The 17589-nt window shown below is 44.8% G+C and overlaps 2 protein-coding genes across 2 annotated transcripts in view; one reads left to right on the top strand and one right to left on the bottom strand.

Moving 5' to 3' along the window:
- The window catches only part of NUP160 (nucleoporin 160), a 28216-nt gene extending 26758 nt beyond the window's left edge, over positions 1-1458 (bottom strand). The window contains exons 1-2 of the mRNA XM_083468928.1: positions 1327-1458; positions 1071-1179 (exon numbers count right to left, since the gene is read on the bottom strand). Of these exons, the coding sequence (XP_083325054.1) occupies positions 1071-1179; positions 1327-1429 (212 nt within the window). The 5' untranslated portion in view covers positions 1430-1458. The remainder of the gene's footprint in view (positions 1-1070; positions 1180-1326) is intronic.
- Positions 1459-12028: 10570 nt separating this feature from the next.
- The window catches only part of PLEKHG3 (pleckstrin homology and RhoGEF domain containing G3), a 45149-nt gene continuing 39588 nt past the window's right edge, over positions 12029-17589 (top strand). The window contains exon 1 of the mRNA XM_083467146.1: positions 12029-12158. Within this exon, the coding sequence (XP_083323272.1) occupies positions 12044-12158 (115 nt within the window). The 5' untranslated portion in view covers positions 12029-12043. The remainder of the gene's footprint in view (positions 12159-17589) is intronic.

Genomic DNA, 17589 nt, shown 5'->3' with positions numbered 1-17589 from the left:
GTAGGTTGCCCTTCCTCTTCTGGAAGTCCAGGAAGGTATACAGCACAATCAAACTAAAACATCTCAATCAAACTATTTTAATACTGCAGCAGACAAACACAAAATACAACTATGAGATTCAACATCACTTTAATCTTCTCCCCCTTCACAAAGCCAGAACGGGGAATATTTGAATAACTATACAAGACTGGGAATGAACTTAGTGCCAAAAGGCACAAACAGCTGGAGGAGTTGCTAGGAGGCAGGGATAGACACAATGGGAACATAATTGTGTGAGGCTACTGAGCTCCATGGTTAGATGCATAGCTTCCTGTTGACCTAGCCCTGTATTTCACCAAGACAGCACTAAAACACAATAGTTCTATAGTGTGGTTCAAGGAATTTTGTGGGCCTTTGCTCCTCAATACAGCTTCATTTGCTAATTCGTCCTTCTCACTTCGTACATAATCATGCAGCTGTTTCAAACTGCTTCCCCATGCCCTAACTGTAATTCATACAACCTTCCATGCACTACTGAGGTACCCATTCATAGAACTCTCTAATTTCAAATTCAATTGCCATTTTGCTGTCACATACAGTTATTATCAAAGATTACTGTCAATTACTGCTCAAGTCACCTGTCATTCACTTTAATGCCTTAACATTTTTGGTTGTGGACCTTTCCTCTGCATGCTTTCCTTAGCATACACCCCAACTTTAGAATTCTCTTCCCACAGAGCTACAACTGGTGTTGTACCATCCTGTTCATAACTGCACTAGGTTAATGCATTAAAAAAGACATTTTAGACTGTTAGCTTGCTTTAGTTCTGCTCTGGAAGAGCCAACGGCTCAAAACACTTCAATAGTGAAGAACAGATCAAAACCAAAAGAAAAAGATCATCTGGTTTATTTGGGTATATCACCCTAGTCACATGCTAAACGGGATCAGGCATCAGAAGAAGATGCCAGACCCGGCCAAAGTGGAGGGCAGCTCCTCTTCACTCTTCCCAACCTCTCCCAGTGGAGTGAGAGGGCAGGATCCGATTCGTGGTACTGCCTGGCGGGTGGGCTGCAGAAGCAAGGCCACTCACCAGTGGATGAAGCGGTTCCTGGTCACAGACCCCAGCTGCGCGTTTTCTTGGTACCAGAATCCTCCGGCGCTGTCGGCGTAGCGAACGGGCGTGAGGGACGAGCCGCCGCCTGCGAGGGACAAGGCAAAGGAGGCACGTCAGCCAGGCAGGCGGCAGGAGCAGCAGCAGCAGCGTGACTTTTACCATGCGTGCAACAGCAATGACACCCGCCCAGCAACCCACGTCCGCCGCCCGCTCCCTGGCCGGGCGCCGCTACCTGGGAGGCTGAACACGAGCTCGCGAACCCGGCGCCGCGCTCCCCGCTCAGCGCCCACCAGCTCCAAATATCCCCGCTCCGGGAGACCGACAGCCGCCGCCATCTTCCCTTCCCGCGCGCGGAGCCGCAGTGGATCACGGGATAGTGGGAAGGGGGCGCGGCCGAACCGAGCCTGCTTTCGCGGTGAATCATGGGAAGGCCTGAGGGGTCTCTGTCCTGTGAAGAACTAGATGGAGCGACTGCTGGGCAAGGAGCGCAGCCAGACGCCCGTCCAGTTAGACCCGGCGCAATAGGGAAGGGGCATTTCATGGAGCAGGTTTGGCCAACCTGGCGCCCCTCCAGATGTTTTGGACTGCATTTCCCGTCGAAACATCTGCTGGCTGGGCCTGATGGGAGTTGTAGTCCAAGTCCTCTGGAAGGCACCAGGTCGGCAAAGAGTGGCAGCGAGGCAGACTTGGATGAAAAATTAACTCAGTGGTATAAGCTAGCGAAGGGGGAAATGCAAGCAGATGGCTTCACGGAGACGCGGGTCCTGTTCCTTCCCTATGTTAATTTGCAAGGTGTGGCGAGACACCTTTACCTGATTACGGCCTTTTTTGTATTCCACCTTAATGTAACCAATGCAAGTCTTCTTAGAAGCATTGTTGTTAGAAGTATCACAGTTTCTCACTGTAATAAGAGTTTCAGTGTTGTTTTATTGTTATAATTAAAAAAAAAAATTACATGGGAAAAGGAGCAACTCAGGTAGTTTAGGACATTTACAAAAAAGAGGCCCTTGAGTTATCTATGACAGCAGAGAAGAGGACCATTCATTTCCTCTCTAAAGTTTGCTATAGTTTGTTTAGGTCACAAAATGGTAGGGCACAATCCAGCCAAAGTTAAGCAGGTTTTTTTTATTAAAAAATCAAATATATTTTAGAATTCAAAGAGAGAGTTTTGATTGAGGAAGGGTATCTTTGCAGGGTGGGTAAGAAGCAGTAGGGCTGGACCTGCAGTGGTACTGCCTGCCATGGCCGTCTGTGCCAGGCATGGGGCAACACAAAGCTGAGGGCCTGAACAGTTGCCCCACCACCATCCAACCTTCTCCCCATGTTTGCTGTGACTGAGCATTAAGGACAGTGCCTGTTGCTAAATATGTTCAGCAGGATATATTGGCTTTCTAATACATCTTAGGTGTGACCTCTGTATCCTTGGTAATCCTATGTTTTTAGGAACATTTCTGAGAAATCTACATGACAGCGGTGTAAATCAGGAAGTGCTGTAAATCAGCCAGTTGGTGATAGAAAGGCAGAAATTTAGATTCCCATTCATTCTACTGTTCTACTAGTGTTCTAGAGCACTTCTTCCAATACTGTTTTCTGCCAATGTTTCTGTCAACCTGCTGCTTGCTCTGTTCACAAGAATAGCAGCCAGCCTGGAATATGTTCACCTGCAACATAGCTCCCATTGGCGTAGTTATTGCCAAAAGTTATCCTCCCTAACAGCATGTAATGGGCATGACAGATGACATTGAGAAGGTGTGGAAGAATGATTTTAGAGAGTTTGAAGATAGTGAATCAGATAGTGTATGGACTAACTCCTCCTCCCAGTTTATACACTATCTTTGTGAGAATCCAGGAAGCTACCTTTTAGGATTCCTCTAAAACTGCCCTACATGGCAAATAAGTGTTTCCATCATGCAGTTGGGGATGTGCTGAGAGAGGATCACTATTCTACATGTGGTGGAGCTGTCCTTTTGCAAACAAGTTTTCAGAGGAAGCGTTCTTTTTTTTATCATTAAATTTTTATTCAGAATTTGTAAAGAACAAACAAATACGAAGATAAACACATTTACATTTCAGAGGAAGCGTTCTTAGAGCTGGTTAAGATTACTAGCAAAAAACTTCAGTTGGCACTCTAGTCAATCAAAAGTGTGCTTAATGAGGAAATTAAACATAAATAATTACTAGCAGTGTTATTGGCAATGGCTCAAGTAGAATTAACAGGCTGTTGGAAAGGGAATACGTCTCCTACAAAACACAGTTTGTATGTTAAAATATGGGATCATGTAGCACTGCCTGAGTGCTTTGCACAGGATAGAGGGGTTATTCAAGGTACTGTAAAGCAAAAAAGGCAATGTTTTGATACTATTTTATATGGTTTCCATTTATTAGCTGTATTAATAAATGGACATCCTCCTTGCCTTCTGGTGACCAATCCAACTTTGTGGCAAGGTTATCTCCATTTTTCAACATGATACATGTAGAAATATATTGTGCTGATAAAACCCCCTTATTATCTTCTGTAATTAGCAAACAAGTGTTGTTTGTTTTTGGTTGCCTTGTTTGTTATTAAATAACTATAAAACTCAATTACAGTGGTACCTCAGGTTACATACGCTTCAGGTTACAGACCCAGAAATAGTACCTCGGGTTAAGAACTTTGCTTCAGGATGAGAACAGAAATTGCATGGTGGTGGTGCAGCAGCAGCGGGAGGCCCCATTAGCTAAAGTGGTGCTTCAGGTTAAGAACAGTTTCAGGTTAAGAACGGACCTCCGGAACGAATTAAGCACGTAACCAGAGGTACCACTGTAAAAGCAGTTTCTCCACCTTACCCAATCCTTCTCTTCTGCTATTCTGGGAGCTGTTTCTCGGAACCAGGTTTTGGTTCTGGGTGGTCCCTAAACAGCATGACACACATTCCAGACAGCACTACCATGAACCAGTGCAATCCCTCAGTCCTGACAAGAATAATCTCTGGCTGGAACTGGGCACAGAACCAGCAGCTGGCACTTATATTATTTCATCCTCCTTCCTTCTGCTTCCTTCTGTGTTCCATGGCTGAAGGTGCAGCTTTCAGTGGCAAGGTCCAGCCTGCCCTGCCTCCCTAAGTCCTTGTTGTTCTAGGGCCTCACAGCACCAAGAGAGGGCAGAGCCACCAGCAGCTGCTGTGGGATGGAGATGTGGAGGACTCTGAATGGCGCTGTTCTGTCTGCTGGGAGCAGCTCTGCCTCCCTGGTGTTGGGAAGAGGTTGAAGGGCTGGGTCATCTCAAACAATACTTCCTTTCAGGCAGAAGAGCTGCATGAACAGCTCTTAGGCGGCTGTGGCTGTACAATGCACCCTGTCTTCCAATGCAGAATGGCAGCATTATTGTGCCAGTCAGGTGGCTGACGAAGGCCTGCTTCTGGGAACGTAGGCACTAGCTAGAACAGGCCCTGGGCTGGAACAGAGACACAATGGTGGACCAGGACAGCTTCTAAGTGGACCCACCTGTATTTCACATATCCTCAGGGAGAGGCAAAGGCAACCTTCCCACTACCTATCTCTGTACCTGACCAACCCATTCTAGTTCCATGCTTCTCAAGGCCTGACTATCCATTGGACTAATGGGAAATTTAGGAAATCAGGTCTACAAGGGAAGCTGAGGTGCCAATGGCACACATAGTTTGCCCTACAGCATTTCAGCCTTTTCTCTCTGACAACCGTTCTGCTGGTCCTGATGAATGGGCACAAGCAGATAGTGTTAGAAACTGAGATATGGAAGCTAGGAGCTAAATGGCACCTTAAACCTAGTTGTAGATAGGTAGCCGTGTTGGTCTGCCATAGTCAAAATAAAAAAAATTCCTTCCAGTAGCACCTTAAAGACCAACTAAGTTAGTTCTTGGTATGAGCTTTCGTGTGCATGCACACGAAAGCTCATACCAAGAACTAACTTAGTTGGTCTTTAAGGTGCTACTGGAAGGAATTTTTTTTATTTTGACCTTAAACCTAGGTTATGGGTGCAGCAATGGAATGTCTAGGCTCACTTTTTTATAACAAGAATACAAATCTGGAAATGAATGAACTGCAGCTAAAATATATGTTCATTTTTCGTATGGCCTAGTCCTTCCCCTGTCCAACCCCTTAATGTTCTTAAGAGGGTCTCTTCTCCAGTCTTCAGAGTAGCTGGAAGTCCCTGTAGCTGGAAGGTCCTTGTTTCCTTCCACACTGCAGTTTTAATCTGAAATCTTAGACGCAGTACTAAGAAATTCCCTGTTGCAAAATGCATGTAGAACAATGGGAGTTTTGAACACTGCATGCATGTTAAAGTTATCTGATGGCTGCAAGAGATACCTTCAAACTGAAAGTCACCTTCAGAGATGCAGAATCTGAAACAGCGGGGTTTGCATTGCCTCTTTAACTTCAAGTCCTCCCCCCCCCCCGCCGCCACTGTTTCCTCTTGGGTGGTATTGGGTGGATGGAGGAAGACATTATGGTGTGTCTGGGGCTGTCTCCTGCTGCCCTGCCCCCTGCCTAGTGAGAAGGGATGCTCACTTACAAATCAGGGTTCCCACTCTTGAAACTTCCCTTTCACTGCCCAATCCAATGCATGTGTATTCAAGGAGGCTTATACAGGTAATGAGGGGCCCTCACCTACTAACTTTTTGCTTGTTATATACCTATTTATGTGAGCTTTTAGCTTTCCTCTAAGGAGCTCAGGGTTCTTCCACTCCCCAATTTATCCTCACAACAACTCTGTGAGGGAGGCTAGGCTGAGCAACAGTGACTGGCCCAAGGATCTTCATGGCTGAGGAGGATTTTAATCTTTGTCTCTCAGGTCCTACCTAATATCCTTCCATCTTAGTCCACAACTCCACATTCTTGAAAATAATAATAATAATAATAATAATAATAATAATAATAATAATAATAATAATTTATTATTTATACCCCGCCCATCTGGCTGGGTTTCCCCAGCCACTCTGGGCGGCTTCCAAAAGAATATTAAAATACTATGATACATCAAACATTAAAAGCTTCCCTAAACAGGGCTGCCTTCAGATGTCTTCTAAAAGTCTGGTAGTTGTTGTTCTCTTTGACATCTGGTGGGAGGGCGTTCCACAGGGAGGGCGCCACTACCGAGAAGGCCCTCTGCCTGGTTCCCTGTAACTTGGCTTCTCGCAGTGAGGGAACCGCCAGAAGGCCCTCGGTGCTGGACCTCAGTGTCCGGGTAGAACGATGGAGGTGGAGACGCTCCTTCAGGTATACTGGACCGAGGCCGTTTAGGGCTTTAAAGGTCAGCACCAACACAAAAGCAGCTGTAGAAGTGAACAAGCTAGTGGGGTGGGTGGGGCAGACATACTATTTCCCCCAAGGGGCATATTCCATTTCTTGCTGTGTAATTAGACTATTATATGCCCGTTAAGGCATTGTTAAACACCACCCCCAAACTTCACAGCCGTGTGAGATTCCAGGGAGTTCCAGGCACGTTTTACCCTGTGTTTGTGTTTCCTTTTTGGACAATGAGGCACAGAAGAGACTGTGGTGTCTTTATGATATATGGTTTATTTACACACATATACAACCTGAGCCTATGATGGAAGGGTGCACGTTACACCCCCAGAGGTTATTGTTTCTATCCTAGGTGCAGCCCTGGATTCTAAAGGATGCCAGCCATCGGGTTCTCTGTCTCTAATCTGTTGCTTTACTCCTACATTGTATGACTCCTAACCCTGTACTAGGCAGCCATCTATATAGTGAGGTGGGAGAGCCCCTCTCCATATCATAGAATGGTAGAGCTAGAAGGGACCCCAAGGGTCATCTAGGCCACCGCCTGCAACGTTGACCATAAAAATATATTGACATTATTCTCAGCTCTCCCACCCCACTAATATTGCTTCTCTGTTGCATTGCTGCTTACAGGTTGGAACAATTTTCCTCCAACTCACATCAAGCAAAAACTGCTAACCTGAACTATGCTACCGGCCTTTGTTCTTCTAGTTAATCCAGAGCTTTGCTTATGGCTTTCTTGATGGGTCATCACCCTGTCTTTGTTTGTTTAATGACTCAGCCATTATCAGGCTGGCCTGAACAAGGGAAGATGAGTCCAGCTATTAAGAGTGTATCTACCAGTTTAACTCTCCAAACACTGATTGCATTCTAACACTTATTAAATCCAGAAATTATGGGTGCCTGACACCCACAATGCTGCAACTTGCGTCTGGTTGGTTGTATTTTGGGTCATGTTTTGGGTATCTGGAAGATATATTTGCCTTCCTGGCATATTTGCCATTACATTTAGGTAGTTTGCAGCTCTGTAGATTACAGCTTGTTACATGCGCATGAAAACTCAGTCAAGCTTTAAAAAAGGCATCAAGCATCCTATTTTGGCTCAAATAATTCCACATGCAATCATATAGTGTCATGGTGCATATCCTGGCCTCTTCTTATTTCCTAAATTATTGCACGTATATATTGTACTGCATGAATTATTTTCACATTTTTATTCTCATACTTTTGTCTACACATCCTAGCATGCCTAATCAGATCACTGCACATCTAAATAAGCATTATTCGTCCAACAGCAGCCAGGCAAATGCCTCTGGAAGTCTACCAGCAGGGCATAAAATTGATGGTCATCCCCATGCAGTATGAAGAGATATACTGTCTCTATGCATGGAGGTTCTGTTTAGCTATAATGACTAATAGCTGTGCATCCAGGGTAAAACACCAGATAGGGCCAGCATCAGCCTCCCTTAGGTTCAATGCAGGGTGGCACATGAGTCTCTGGGAATAATTTATTTCAATGTATGTTACCACAGAAGCACTTCATAGGAGAGGTCTTTTTAATTTATTTGTTAATAAGAAGTTTTATTAATTTTCAGTGTATAACCATAATCACAAAGGAGAGGTCTTATTGTGCATAAAGATTTCTTAGAAAGTTGCATTGGATGAAATTGCTTTGCTACTCACAATAAGCCTTACTTGATAGATTCAGACAAATCCTGTGCCAATCACAGATGTCCTCAGGAATGACCCCCCCAGCTCCTCCCTTTCTGTTGTGTAAACAGTGACTGATGTTAATTTTTAAAAAATATCTGCAACCCATATTTGAACTCTGAGGGCTGCTGAAATGTTTGAGTAACACCAACTTAGAATCAGGCCTGCCTACCTATACATGCTTTGTGCTTTATTTATGACTGTAAATTGCTACCACTCACAGGGAAAGCTAAGTATTCAGTCATAAAATGTTTACCTGTTTCTCCCATGGCATTTATTTATTTATTTTAATTTGCAGATTTTACAAGGAAAAGGAAATGGAAAAAGAGGAAAGAAAATTAAAGAGGAAAGAAAACACAAAACACCAACATGACAACAAATTATTACTATTATTGTTATTAGTAGTAGTAACAGTAACAGAAACCACCATCAGTTCACATTATGGATACAGTGACCATCAATAAATAAATCTTAAATTAAACGTATACATCAATATAAGCCCTCCAGATGTCCAAAATTAAACTGATGCCTATATGAAATATGTTCAGGTTGGGGAGTGAGGTCCTCAGACCATTGTGTATTTGGCAGTAGGTATTTATCCTTCCAGGCTTGAAATGTAAGTCTCTTAACCACCATAAAGGCTTGCAAAACCTACTTTGGTCCATCCATTAAACCTCATATTATAGGGACATAATTAAAAAGTATATAAATGTCAGCAAATATAAAGGATTTTGCCAATACAAAATTGAGGTGAGTAACAACTTGCCGATTGAAAGGTTGGTGGTTCGAATCCCCGCGACGGGGTGAGCTCCCATTGCTCGGTCCCAGCTCCTGCCAACCTAGCAGTTTGAAAGCACGTCAAAGTGCAAGTAGATAAATAGGTACTGCTCCACCGGGAAGGTAAACAGTGTTTCTGTGCACTGCTCTGGTTTCACCAGAAGCGGCTTAGTCATGCTGGCCACATGACCTGGAAAAACTGTCTGCGGACAAACGTCGGCTCCCTCGGCCAGTAAAGTGTGATGCGCATTGCAACCCCAGAGTCGTTCGCGACTGGACTTAACTGTCAGGGGTCCTTTACCTTTTAACAACTTCAGACCACTGGATAAGCTCACATCATATGCCTCAAAGAGGCATTTTCAGCATTACAACATCCTTCTGTATTAGACAGTACAATCTGATACAGAAGTTGTGGAGTCCAATACATTCAAAATATTAATTTTTCCTGAATCAATCTCAGGTCCAAGGAAATACTCTGTTTAGACTCTAAAGCAATTTTCTATTGTTTAGGCTGTGCAATACCTTCTAATTCACTGTTCCACACTTCTCTAAGTTCCTGAATTTCTGCCTTACCAAAATCCATTAAGCATTTACGGTATAAGCATTGGTTATAGGTTTAGTTTTCTGTTTCTTCCATAGCTGTGGAATCCGTTGTTTGACAGGCATGGCATCTCTTGAGTTTTGTGCCAAACACAACAAAAGATGGATGTGAATGAGTGAAGTAGCAACTGGCAGCTGTAATTAAAATAAATACTACAAGATCAATAGTCTGGTCTTCTATTGAAGTGGTTAACTCATCACTCTCAGCTGAAATTGTATAAATGGTCAAATAAAAAGTGATAGGTTTTCCAAAGCAGTTTCCTTTGTCTATGTGACATTACTGTAGTTTGGAAATGCTTGTTGAAACATAACATTTTCCAGCCCAATCCTAAGAATGCTTGGCTGGAAAAAGTCCCACTGATTCTAATGGGATTTACTTTTAAATCCTGTTTCCTTTTTATTTTTAAATGAAGAATTATTTAAAAACATACTTTATTCAAGTGAATGTACAGAGTCTATATCCAGCCACAGACCTAGAACCATAACATACAGATCAGACCAGTGGCGTAGCGTGGGGGGTGCAGGGGGGGCGGTCGCACCGGGCGCAACATCTGGGGGTTAGGGTTAGGGGGCGCAAATCCACGGGTTAGAGGGCGCAAATTACTTGCCTTGCCCCGGGTGCTGACAACCCATGCTATGCCACTGGATCAGACATAAGGTCAAGCACATTATTATCCTCACTCAAAGCCCTGCCCATCTACTGTGTTGCCATTATTGACAGCAACGTATCTTATAGCACAGGTGAAGTCTGACAAATTTCTTCTAGAACCAGCTTTTATGGACAATTGTTCATCGGACGAAGTCTCTTGCAGCAAAAACAAGTTGTTGTTTTTTGGCCACCTAAAAGGCTAAGAAATTTATTACAGCATATGTTTTCAAAGACTCCCATCCATTGAATCAGATACATGAAATGTTACATATGTACAACATGGTTTGAAGGGGGGTAATTATACACCGTGAGTTTAGAGTGAAAGCAAATGCAGAAGAGTGCAATCATGCAATTAGCTGTGGTAACTCACAAAACAGTTGTTGACAACACAGGCGTCCTGTAATTGGTAAGCCAATTAACCCATATAATGGTTAAAAATTCGTAGTCAGGATTCAATCCACAAATTATAACGCTTGATATATGGTTCGTTACGGCTAGTTTACTACATCCCGGCAGTTTCTACACTACTGTTATACTAACGGAAGCTTGGCCCAATATAAAAACATCACCTTTGTCTCCCTTTTTTGGTGTGGCGTTCCATATGGAGGCGATCGTTAGCAGGTGCCTCCAAGTCCGATACCGGCAGGGTCAGGCCAGGGAAGCGTCTCCCCCCTCCACCACCTTGTCCTAAATCTGGCACGGGGAGGGCAAGGGCAAGGCAGGCGGGAGTTTCGGGGCGGTGCCATTGCCCCGAGCTATAGCTCAGCAACTCCGACTTGCTCCGCCCGGCCTAGTGGCGCGCCCTCCCCGGGAGAGGAGAAACTGCGCGTGGCGGCGGCGGCCCAGGTAGCTCTGGGTTAATAATTACTAGGAAGAGGGAAGAGCCGCTTCGCTTCCTCCGACCGCGGCCCCTCCTTGCGGCTCCGGAGTCTCCACCTACCCGGAGCGTTGGTGACCCGCCCGCTCTTTCTTTCCCCCTTCTTTCCCTAAAAGCCTCCTTCGGCGGGGAGCTTCCTGCCTAGCCAGCTCTAATCTCAGCGGAGTCTTTCGTCGCGTGGATCTCGAACTGCTGAGCGCCGGAGCGGCTTACACGGCTTTACGGAGCCCGGGTCAGTTTTTTGGGTTTGTTTGTTTTTTAATATCGGGTGGCTAAACTCTTGGAGGATTTTTTTGGGGGGGGGGGATCGCTGCCTGCATTAAGTGGCTCTGGATGCAAACCCCTATGGGACGGGGGTTCTCGAGTCTCTCATTTGCACCGGAGACAGGATTAAGGATCGTGTGCATGCTCCGGACTGGGATTTGGCGAATCTCCTTCAGCCCCTTGTCTCTTGCTCGCCGTCTCCCTGGGCACGGCCCCATCCCCGGACGGGTGTGCTCATCCGGCCGCAGGTGCCTCCCTGCCGTCGGGGTTCCCACCTCCCCAGGGATTATTCGGAATCGCTTATCCTCTAAAAAGCTTTGCCCGCCCACGCGGAAATTGGTTTGTGCTGCTACATATAATCGCGCGCTTCCCGAGTTGTTAAGGGAGGCGTGGACCTACTTTTGCTGCTCTCGCACGGCCGTCTGTAAATAAGAGTTATTTCTCTCTCACCCACACCCGGGAATTCTGTAGACGGCCCTTGGGATCCTGCTGAGCCCGGGAAACGCGCGCGCGGGCGCAGTTGCGCCTTTCTTGATGCGCCTTTTGAGTTAGGCGAGTCCGTATGCATCCTCCTCCCTAAAGTACCACAGAAGGAAATCGCGGGTGTTTGCTTTTTCCCTTTCCTTAAGGTCCCTTGAGGCACTATAGTTTTCCATCCCATACGTGCCTGGCTCAGAAGTAAGACCCGTTGAGCTCCGACGGTTTACTTCCAGGAAAGCAGATAGGGAAAGATTGCCGTTTAAATCGCTTTTAGTTACTCTTCGGTTGCACAACTGAGGTGAATTTTCCGACCCCTCCAAGCGAATTCTCATGGGTGGAATAGTGGATTGGAAAGGCGGGACTGGAGAATCTGAGGAATTTTGGAGCAATTCGCCAGAAATAATGTGGCCTAATGGTGTGTATGTGCCCTCAGCCACCGGGGGTGGTGAGTTTTTAACCGCAAATGGGAAATAATTGGGTTTGAGGCTTAAACTGTTCGTGCCCCCCCTCCAGGGGAAACCTGACGGCCGTGTGTGAACCTGAAGATAATGTGAATGGCTTTGGAATAGGAGGGAATTCGAGGCTGGCCAGTGACCCCAGGCGGCTATTAGAGCGAAAACTGTAGCTCTCCATCTCCTGCTGTTCAGGAATGTTGTTATGTCAGGAGATCAGTGCAGACATGTGCATATAATCGTTTCCCTAAAACACACTGGCCTGTAGTCTCACCCCTCACCTGACTCCTGCCTTGCTTCCCTCCTGCCCCTCCTCCCTCTGTGGGGTGTGGGTGGGTGTCTGCTTGCTTAGGTTGGGCAACTCCCGTTGTAAATTATTTAAATCTGGCTTTTCAGAAATTTTAAAACATGATTGTGTAATAGCAGGTGGGGAACCTGTAGCCCAGCAGCATATATAGGGCCACAACTCCCACCAGTTGTCACCAGCATGGCTTGATGGTGAGGGATGATGGGAGTTGGAGTCCAACAGGATATGGAGGGCTGTAGGTTCCCAACCCCTGTTGCATAGTAAAAGTGGGGGGACGACCTCTCAGTATTGGGAGATTTTTGAGGACCTATACATAGAGAAGGCAATATCTATCACTGAACCAATAGAGGTCTGTGTGGTTTTTGAGTTCTTCCTTACACATATCATTAGTCTAATAAGAGAAGTCCTTTTTTGCCTTTATTCTCTGAGACTGACATCTCAAATACTGTGGTTGTTTTTTTACAGCGGTTCATTGAAATAATTTGGGACACCCCGCAATATGGTGCCTGATTGTGCCCTTGTGGGTAGTAGTATGCAGATTTTTCCTTTAGGTTCTGTTCCTGTGGGCTTCTCTTCCTGCTTTGCCCTTGTTATCATTATTGCTCCTTTTATACCCTGCCCTTCCTCCTGAAGCAACCATGTTTGGCTGAGGCAGCAGTGATAAAAAAATTCTAAAAATAATTTAAAATATTATCTCTATCGGTTATCTCAGGGTTGCAACAAAACTTTATTTCACAATGTGAGAAAGGAGCCAGAAAACCTGTCATGGGTTTTTTTAACCACTTGTAGTCTACGGGACTGAGAGGTCCTGCTTTTAGGTGTAGTTGTTTTAAAATGTGTTGATTGTCAACCAACCCACTAACATCATGTACGACCTCAGTGTGTGAATTTCAACCTTGGAGGTTTTTGAGCTGCATAAATGCACAGAATGCTAAAACTTGGAGGGAAGTAATGCAATGAATGTAAACACATGCATGTGGAATTAAGTCCTACTTCAAAGGCTCAAAGGAAAACTATGCATGCTGAAATATCACATGGTACATCATTATTTGGGCCATGTCATTTCAGGCTGCAGATAAGGGGATAATTTGTTTAAATGCTCTCCCATTTAAAGCACCTTTCTGTGTGCCTAAAGCTAACATAATGTGAATTCTCAACTGGCAGGGCATTCTTGGACATTTATAGCTTGGCTCTCAACTTCTAGCTTCCATCCAGTATGTTTAGTCATAGGAATTGGTTATTATTATCCAAAGAGAAAGAGGCATCCCAAAATTCTTGTTTCACCGGTATTATTGCAACCTGTGGCCCAGGCCTACTTTACACTTGCCTTTTCATAGATATGCTGTTGTAACAGATAAGGAGCCAGTGAATTCATGTTTAGTGGATGTGTCTCCCAGCTTCTGGTGTTGACATGCACTGTGCAAACTGTCACACAGCCACAGAGGCATTCTGCCACACGGTACAGCTTCAATCAGGTTTATGTCAAGCACTGAAAATTCAAAGTATCCCAGGCTCCTTTTGCACATTCCTGGAGAGATGTGGTTGCCTTGGTTGTTCACAATAATGTTAAAAAACTCCTGCCCACATCATTGGGTTTTCTTGTTGAAACAGGGCAGAACTTGTCCCTGATAACCCAGCCTGAGAAGGGTAATGACAGAGAATGTCATTATGTGCTTGGCCATGTTGACAGATAAACCATAATTTGCCTTTGTTTCGCAATGGCTACATTTGCAATGGTGGTAAATGGCAGTAGGCTATTTTGATGTAACATGGTGCAGCAGCAAGGGTATTGGGTTCGGATGTGAATAGAAAACATAATATTCAGATACCGAGTGAACTAACCAAGTCACATACCCATAAGAGAGCAATCCAATACACAAGAAGCTGCTAAAAAGCATGCTGGTGTAAGTGAAGACAGAGTACAGTTACATCAGATTGAAACGGTTCAGCAGTGGGGCTACTGCTGAATGAGGTGGCCTAAGGCTGGCAAAGGTGAATTCACTGTAAACAAGTGCGGAAGGATGCACAAGGGGGCAATAATAATAATAATAATAATAATAATAATAATTAATAATTTTACATATATGCTCATGGGGTCTGAACTGGAGTTGACTGATCAGGAATGAGAACTTAGGCAGGTAGTGGACTGCTCAGTGAAGATGTCGATCCCATGTGTGGCAGTTGTGGAAAGTATAAATCCCATGGTGGGGATCATTAGGAAAGGAACTGAAAATAAAACTTCCAACATCCTAATGCCATTATACAAATCTATGGTGCGTCTGCCTTTGGAATACTGTGTATTTGCCTCACCTCGGAAAGGATATTGTAGAGCTGGAAAAGCATTCCAAAAGGGGCAACCAAAATGATAAAGGAAACAGAGTAACTCCCCCATGAGGAAAGGCTACAACATAAGGAGCTTTTCAGTTTTGAGAAAAGGCAGGTAAAATTACGCATCTTGTGGAGAGCGTGGCCAGAGGAAGCTCTTCTTGCTCTCTCATAATACCGCGGCTCTTGGACATCCAGTGAAGTATGTTGGAAGATTCGGGACAGCCCCCCAAAAGTACTTCTTCCCACACTCATAGATAACTATGCAATTCGTCCTCACAGCAAGCAATGATGGCTACCAACTTGGATGGCTTTAGGAGAGAGAGAAATTCATGAAGGATAAGGCTACCAGTGGCTACTAGCCACACTGTCCACTGTTGGAGGCAGCATGCCCCTGAATTCCAGTTGCTTGAATTCATGAGGATTCGGTTGTGCTCAGGTTCTGCTTTCAAGCTTCCCCTAGGCATCTGGTTGGCCACTGTGATGCTGAACCAGATTGGCCTTTGCCCTGATTTAGCAGGCCCTTGTGCTCCTACATTAATAGCTGTGTTGCATTTCCTTGCAAGGTCCTTCTTGCATACAAAGGAGAACGCCTAGGTTAACAAAGGTGTGTTTGACAACGTAGTATCTCCTAGTTATATGTCTTTCAGTGAGCAGCCCATGAAAGTCCCTGGACTTCTCAAGAGACACAGATCTTCTTTCTCCTTCCCAGGTTGTAGATTCAGCTCTCAATGTGATGCAATTGGCTTTCGTGTACAAATGCAGTACGCAACCCCTTCCTTTATATGGTTTATAAACCCTTTTCCTCTTCCACAGTGTGATTTGCATAGGCAAACACAGTATGAGCACCGAATCTCCAAGAATAAACTGGATTCAGAAATGTTAACTTGGCAAAAACAATAACTCCCGATGCAGCTAGCTAGTAGGAGTGTGTATGTGTATGTGTGTGTGCTTGTGCATATGTAAGTGTGTGTGTAGGGGAGCTGGCACTGGAATTCCAGACAGGCTGCTGGCGGCGGCTGCTACAGCTGCAGGAATGACATTTTGGCCTCTGCTGCCCTTTAATTTCAAACTCTCTGCTCCATCATACTTTTCTATTCAGCTCCTTATCCCCTCCTCACCCCATTCCCTTCCCTCCCTCACTCGTGGGTACCAAGGACTCAGAATGGAATAATGAGCTCTATGAAACCACCCTAGGCAGTGCTGTGTTTCAGAACTACTTATGCAATAATGTGATTTGATATTTGGGGGCCCCTTCCCCCACAACTCTCATTTGGTACAGCACAGCCTGAGCTGTGCGCTGTTGCTTATGCCGTGGTAAACTGAGAAACAGTGGGCCATCCTATAATTGACCGTTATTTTATTTTAGATTTTTATTAATTATCTGTTACAGAATCAGTGAAAAACCTTCACAAAGCAATTATTATAATTTCTGCATACAAACATAAATAATAAAACATGACAAGACTAACAAGAGCAGGTCACAGGTGGGGGGAGGAATGCAAAACACAAGCCTTCATTTTATTTTAATTCCATGGTTCTTTGCAAAGTCACAAAGAAGTAACAGGCAAGAAGTGAAAGGTGTCTGCTGAAGAGTGATTGTGGGCAGTGCTGGAAGTTACAGTAAAGGGCACTGAGCTATCTGGACTTTCATCCATGCCCTGTACAGTGGAAATCAGCTGCCGTCATAAGCACTAGAAATGAACATACATCTGAAAAGAGAGATCCTGAAACCTGTGATATTCTCTCTCTCTGTGTGTGTTGCAACACACAAGCATAGAGTATATGTTTAGCCCAGAGATGATCCAGAACAGTGTAAGGAGGAAGAGATGATTAATGGGCAATAATAATATGATGGATAATAAAGACAATCTCTGAGGTTGGAGGTAATCCCTGGTGTGACTGTTGTAATCCTGCCCTCAAGTGTAGGATGTCGGAGGTGGGGCAGATCCTTAGTCTCTTAGTATTGTATTGATCATACAATTTGCCTTTCTTGCCCAGCTGCACAGTTATGAATTGGATGCTTCCCTTCCTTTATTCCTAGTGTTCGTCCTCTGCAGATGGGAATGGGCCTCCACTGTGAGACCGCTCTGGGGATCCGTTCTTCACACAGAGTCTTTGGGTGACTCCTGATGAGCTCATTTGGCTTTTGCAAGCAGCTGCCTCACAAAAATACCAGCTGTGCCATTAAAAGAGCCTAGCAGACAAGCCTCATTGAATCAACAGTCACACCCAGTGCATTACCAGTCTGCAAGCGTGAGCATGCTCCCATTACTACGCTGCTTTGCACAGAAACATCCACAATCTCCAACACACACACACACACACACACACACACACACAGACGTAGGTTGTTCACAACACACTGCAGAGACCTGACAATTGCACAGCTTGTCTCCAACAGTAATAGGTAAAGCGGAAGGTGTGTTGTGTTTGCTTTTAATTAGGGAGGCATTTACCGTGCATGAGAATTTAAGAGCCAAATTATTTCATGATAAAATGGGTGATCTTGATAGTGAGAGCTAGTGTTATTATCTCTCCCTGGTAGGTATGGGATGATAGATGTGTTAAATGGACTGACAACCAGATCGCAAACAAGTTAAGATGGTGGACTTTGATTTAGCACTGCTTAATCCTAATACAGTATTTTGAATATACTTGTTTATTGATAGAATTGTTCAGGGCCATTGCACTCCCCAACCCAAACTGGGGATCCAAGGCCCAGAAGTGCCGCCGCTATGTAAAAAATGAGGATGTGCAGACTTGCACTGGGCACAGATTGTATAAAACTG

This window comes from Podarcis liolepis, assembly GCF_965112155.1.
Source record: "Podarcis liolepis genome assembly, chromosome: 1".
Lineage (NCBI taxonomy): Eukaryota > Metazoa > Chordata > Lepidosauria > Squamata > Lacertidae > Podarcis > Podarcis liolepis.
This window is presented reverse-complemented; position numbering and strand designations above follow the sequence as displayed.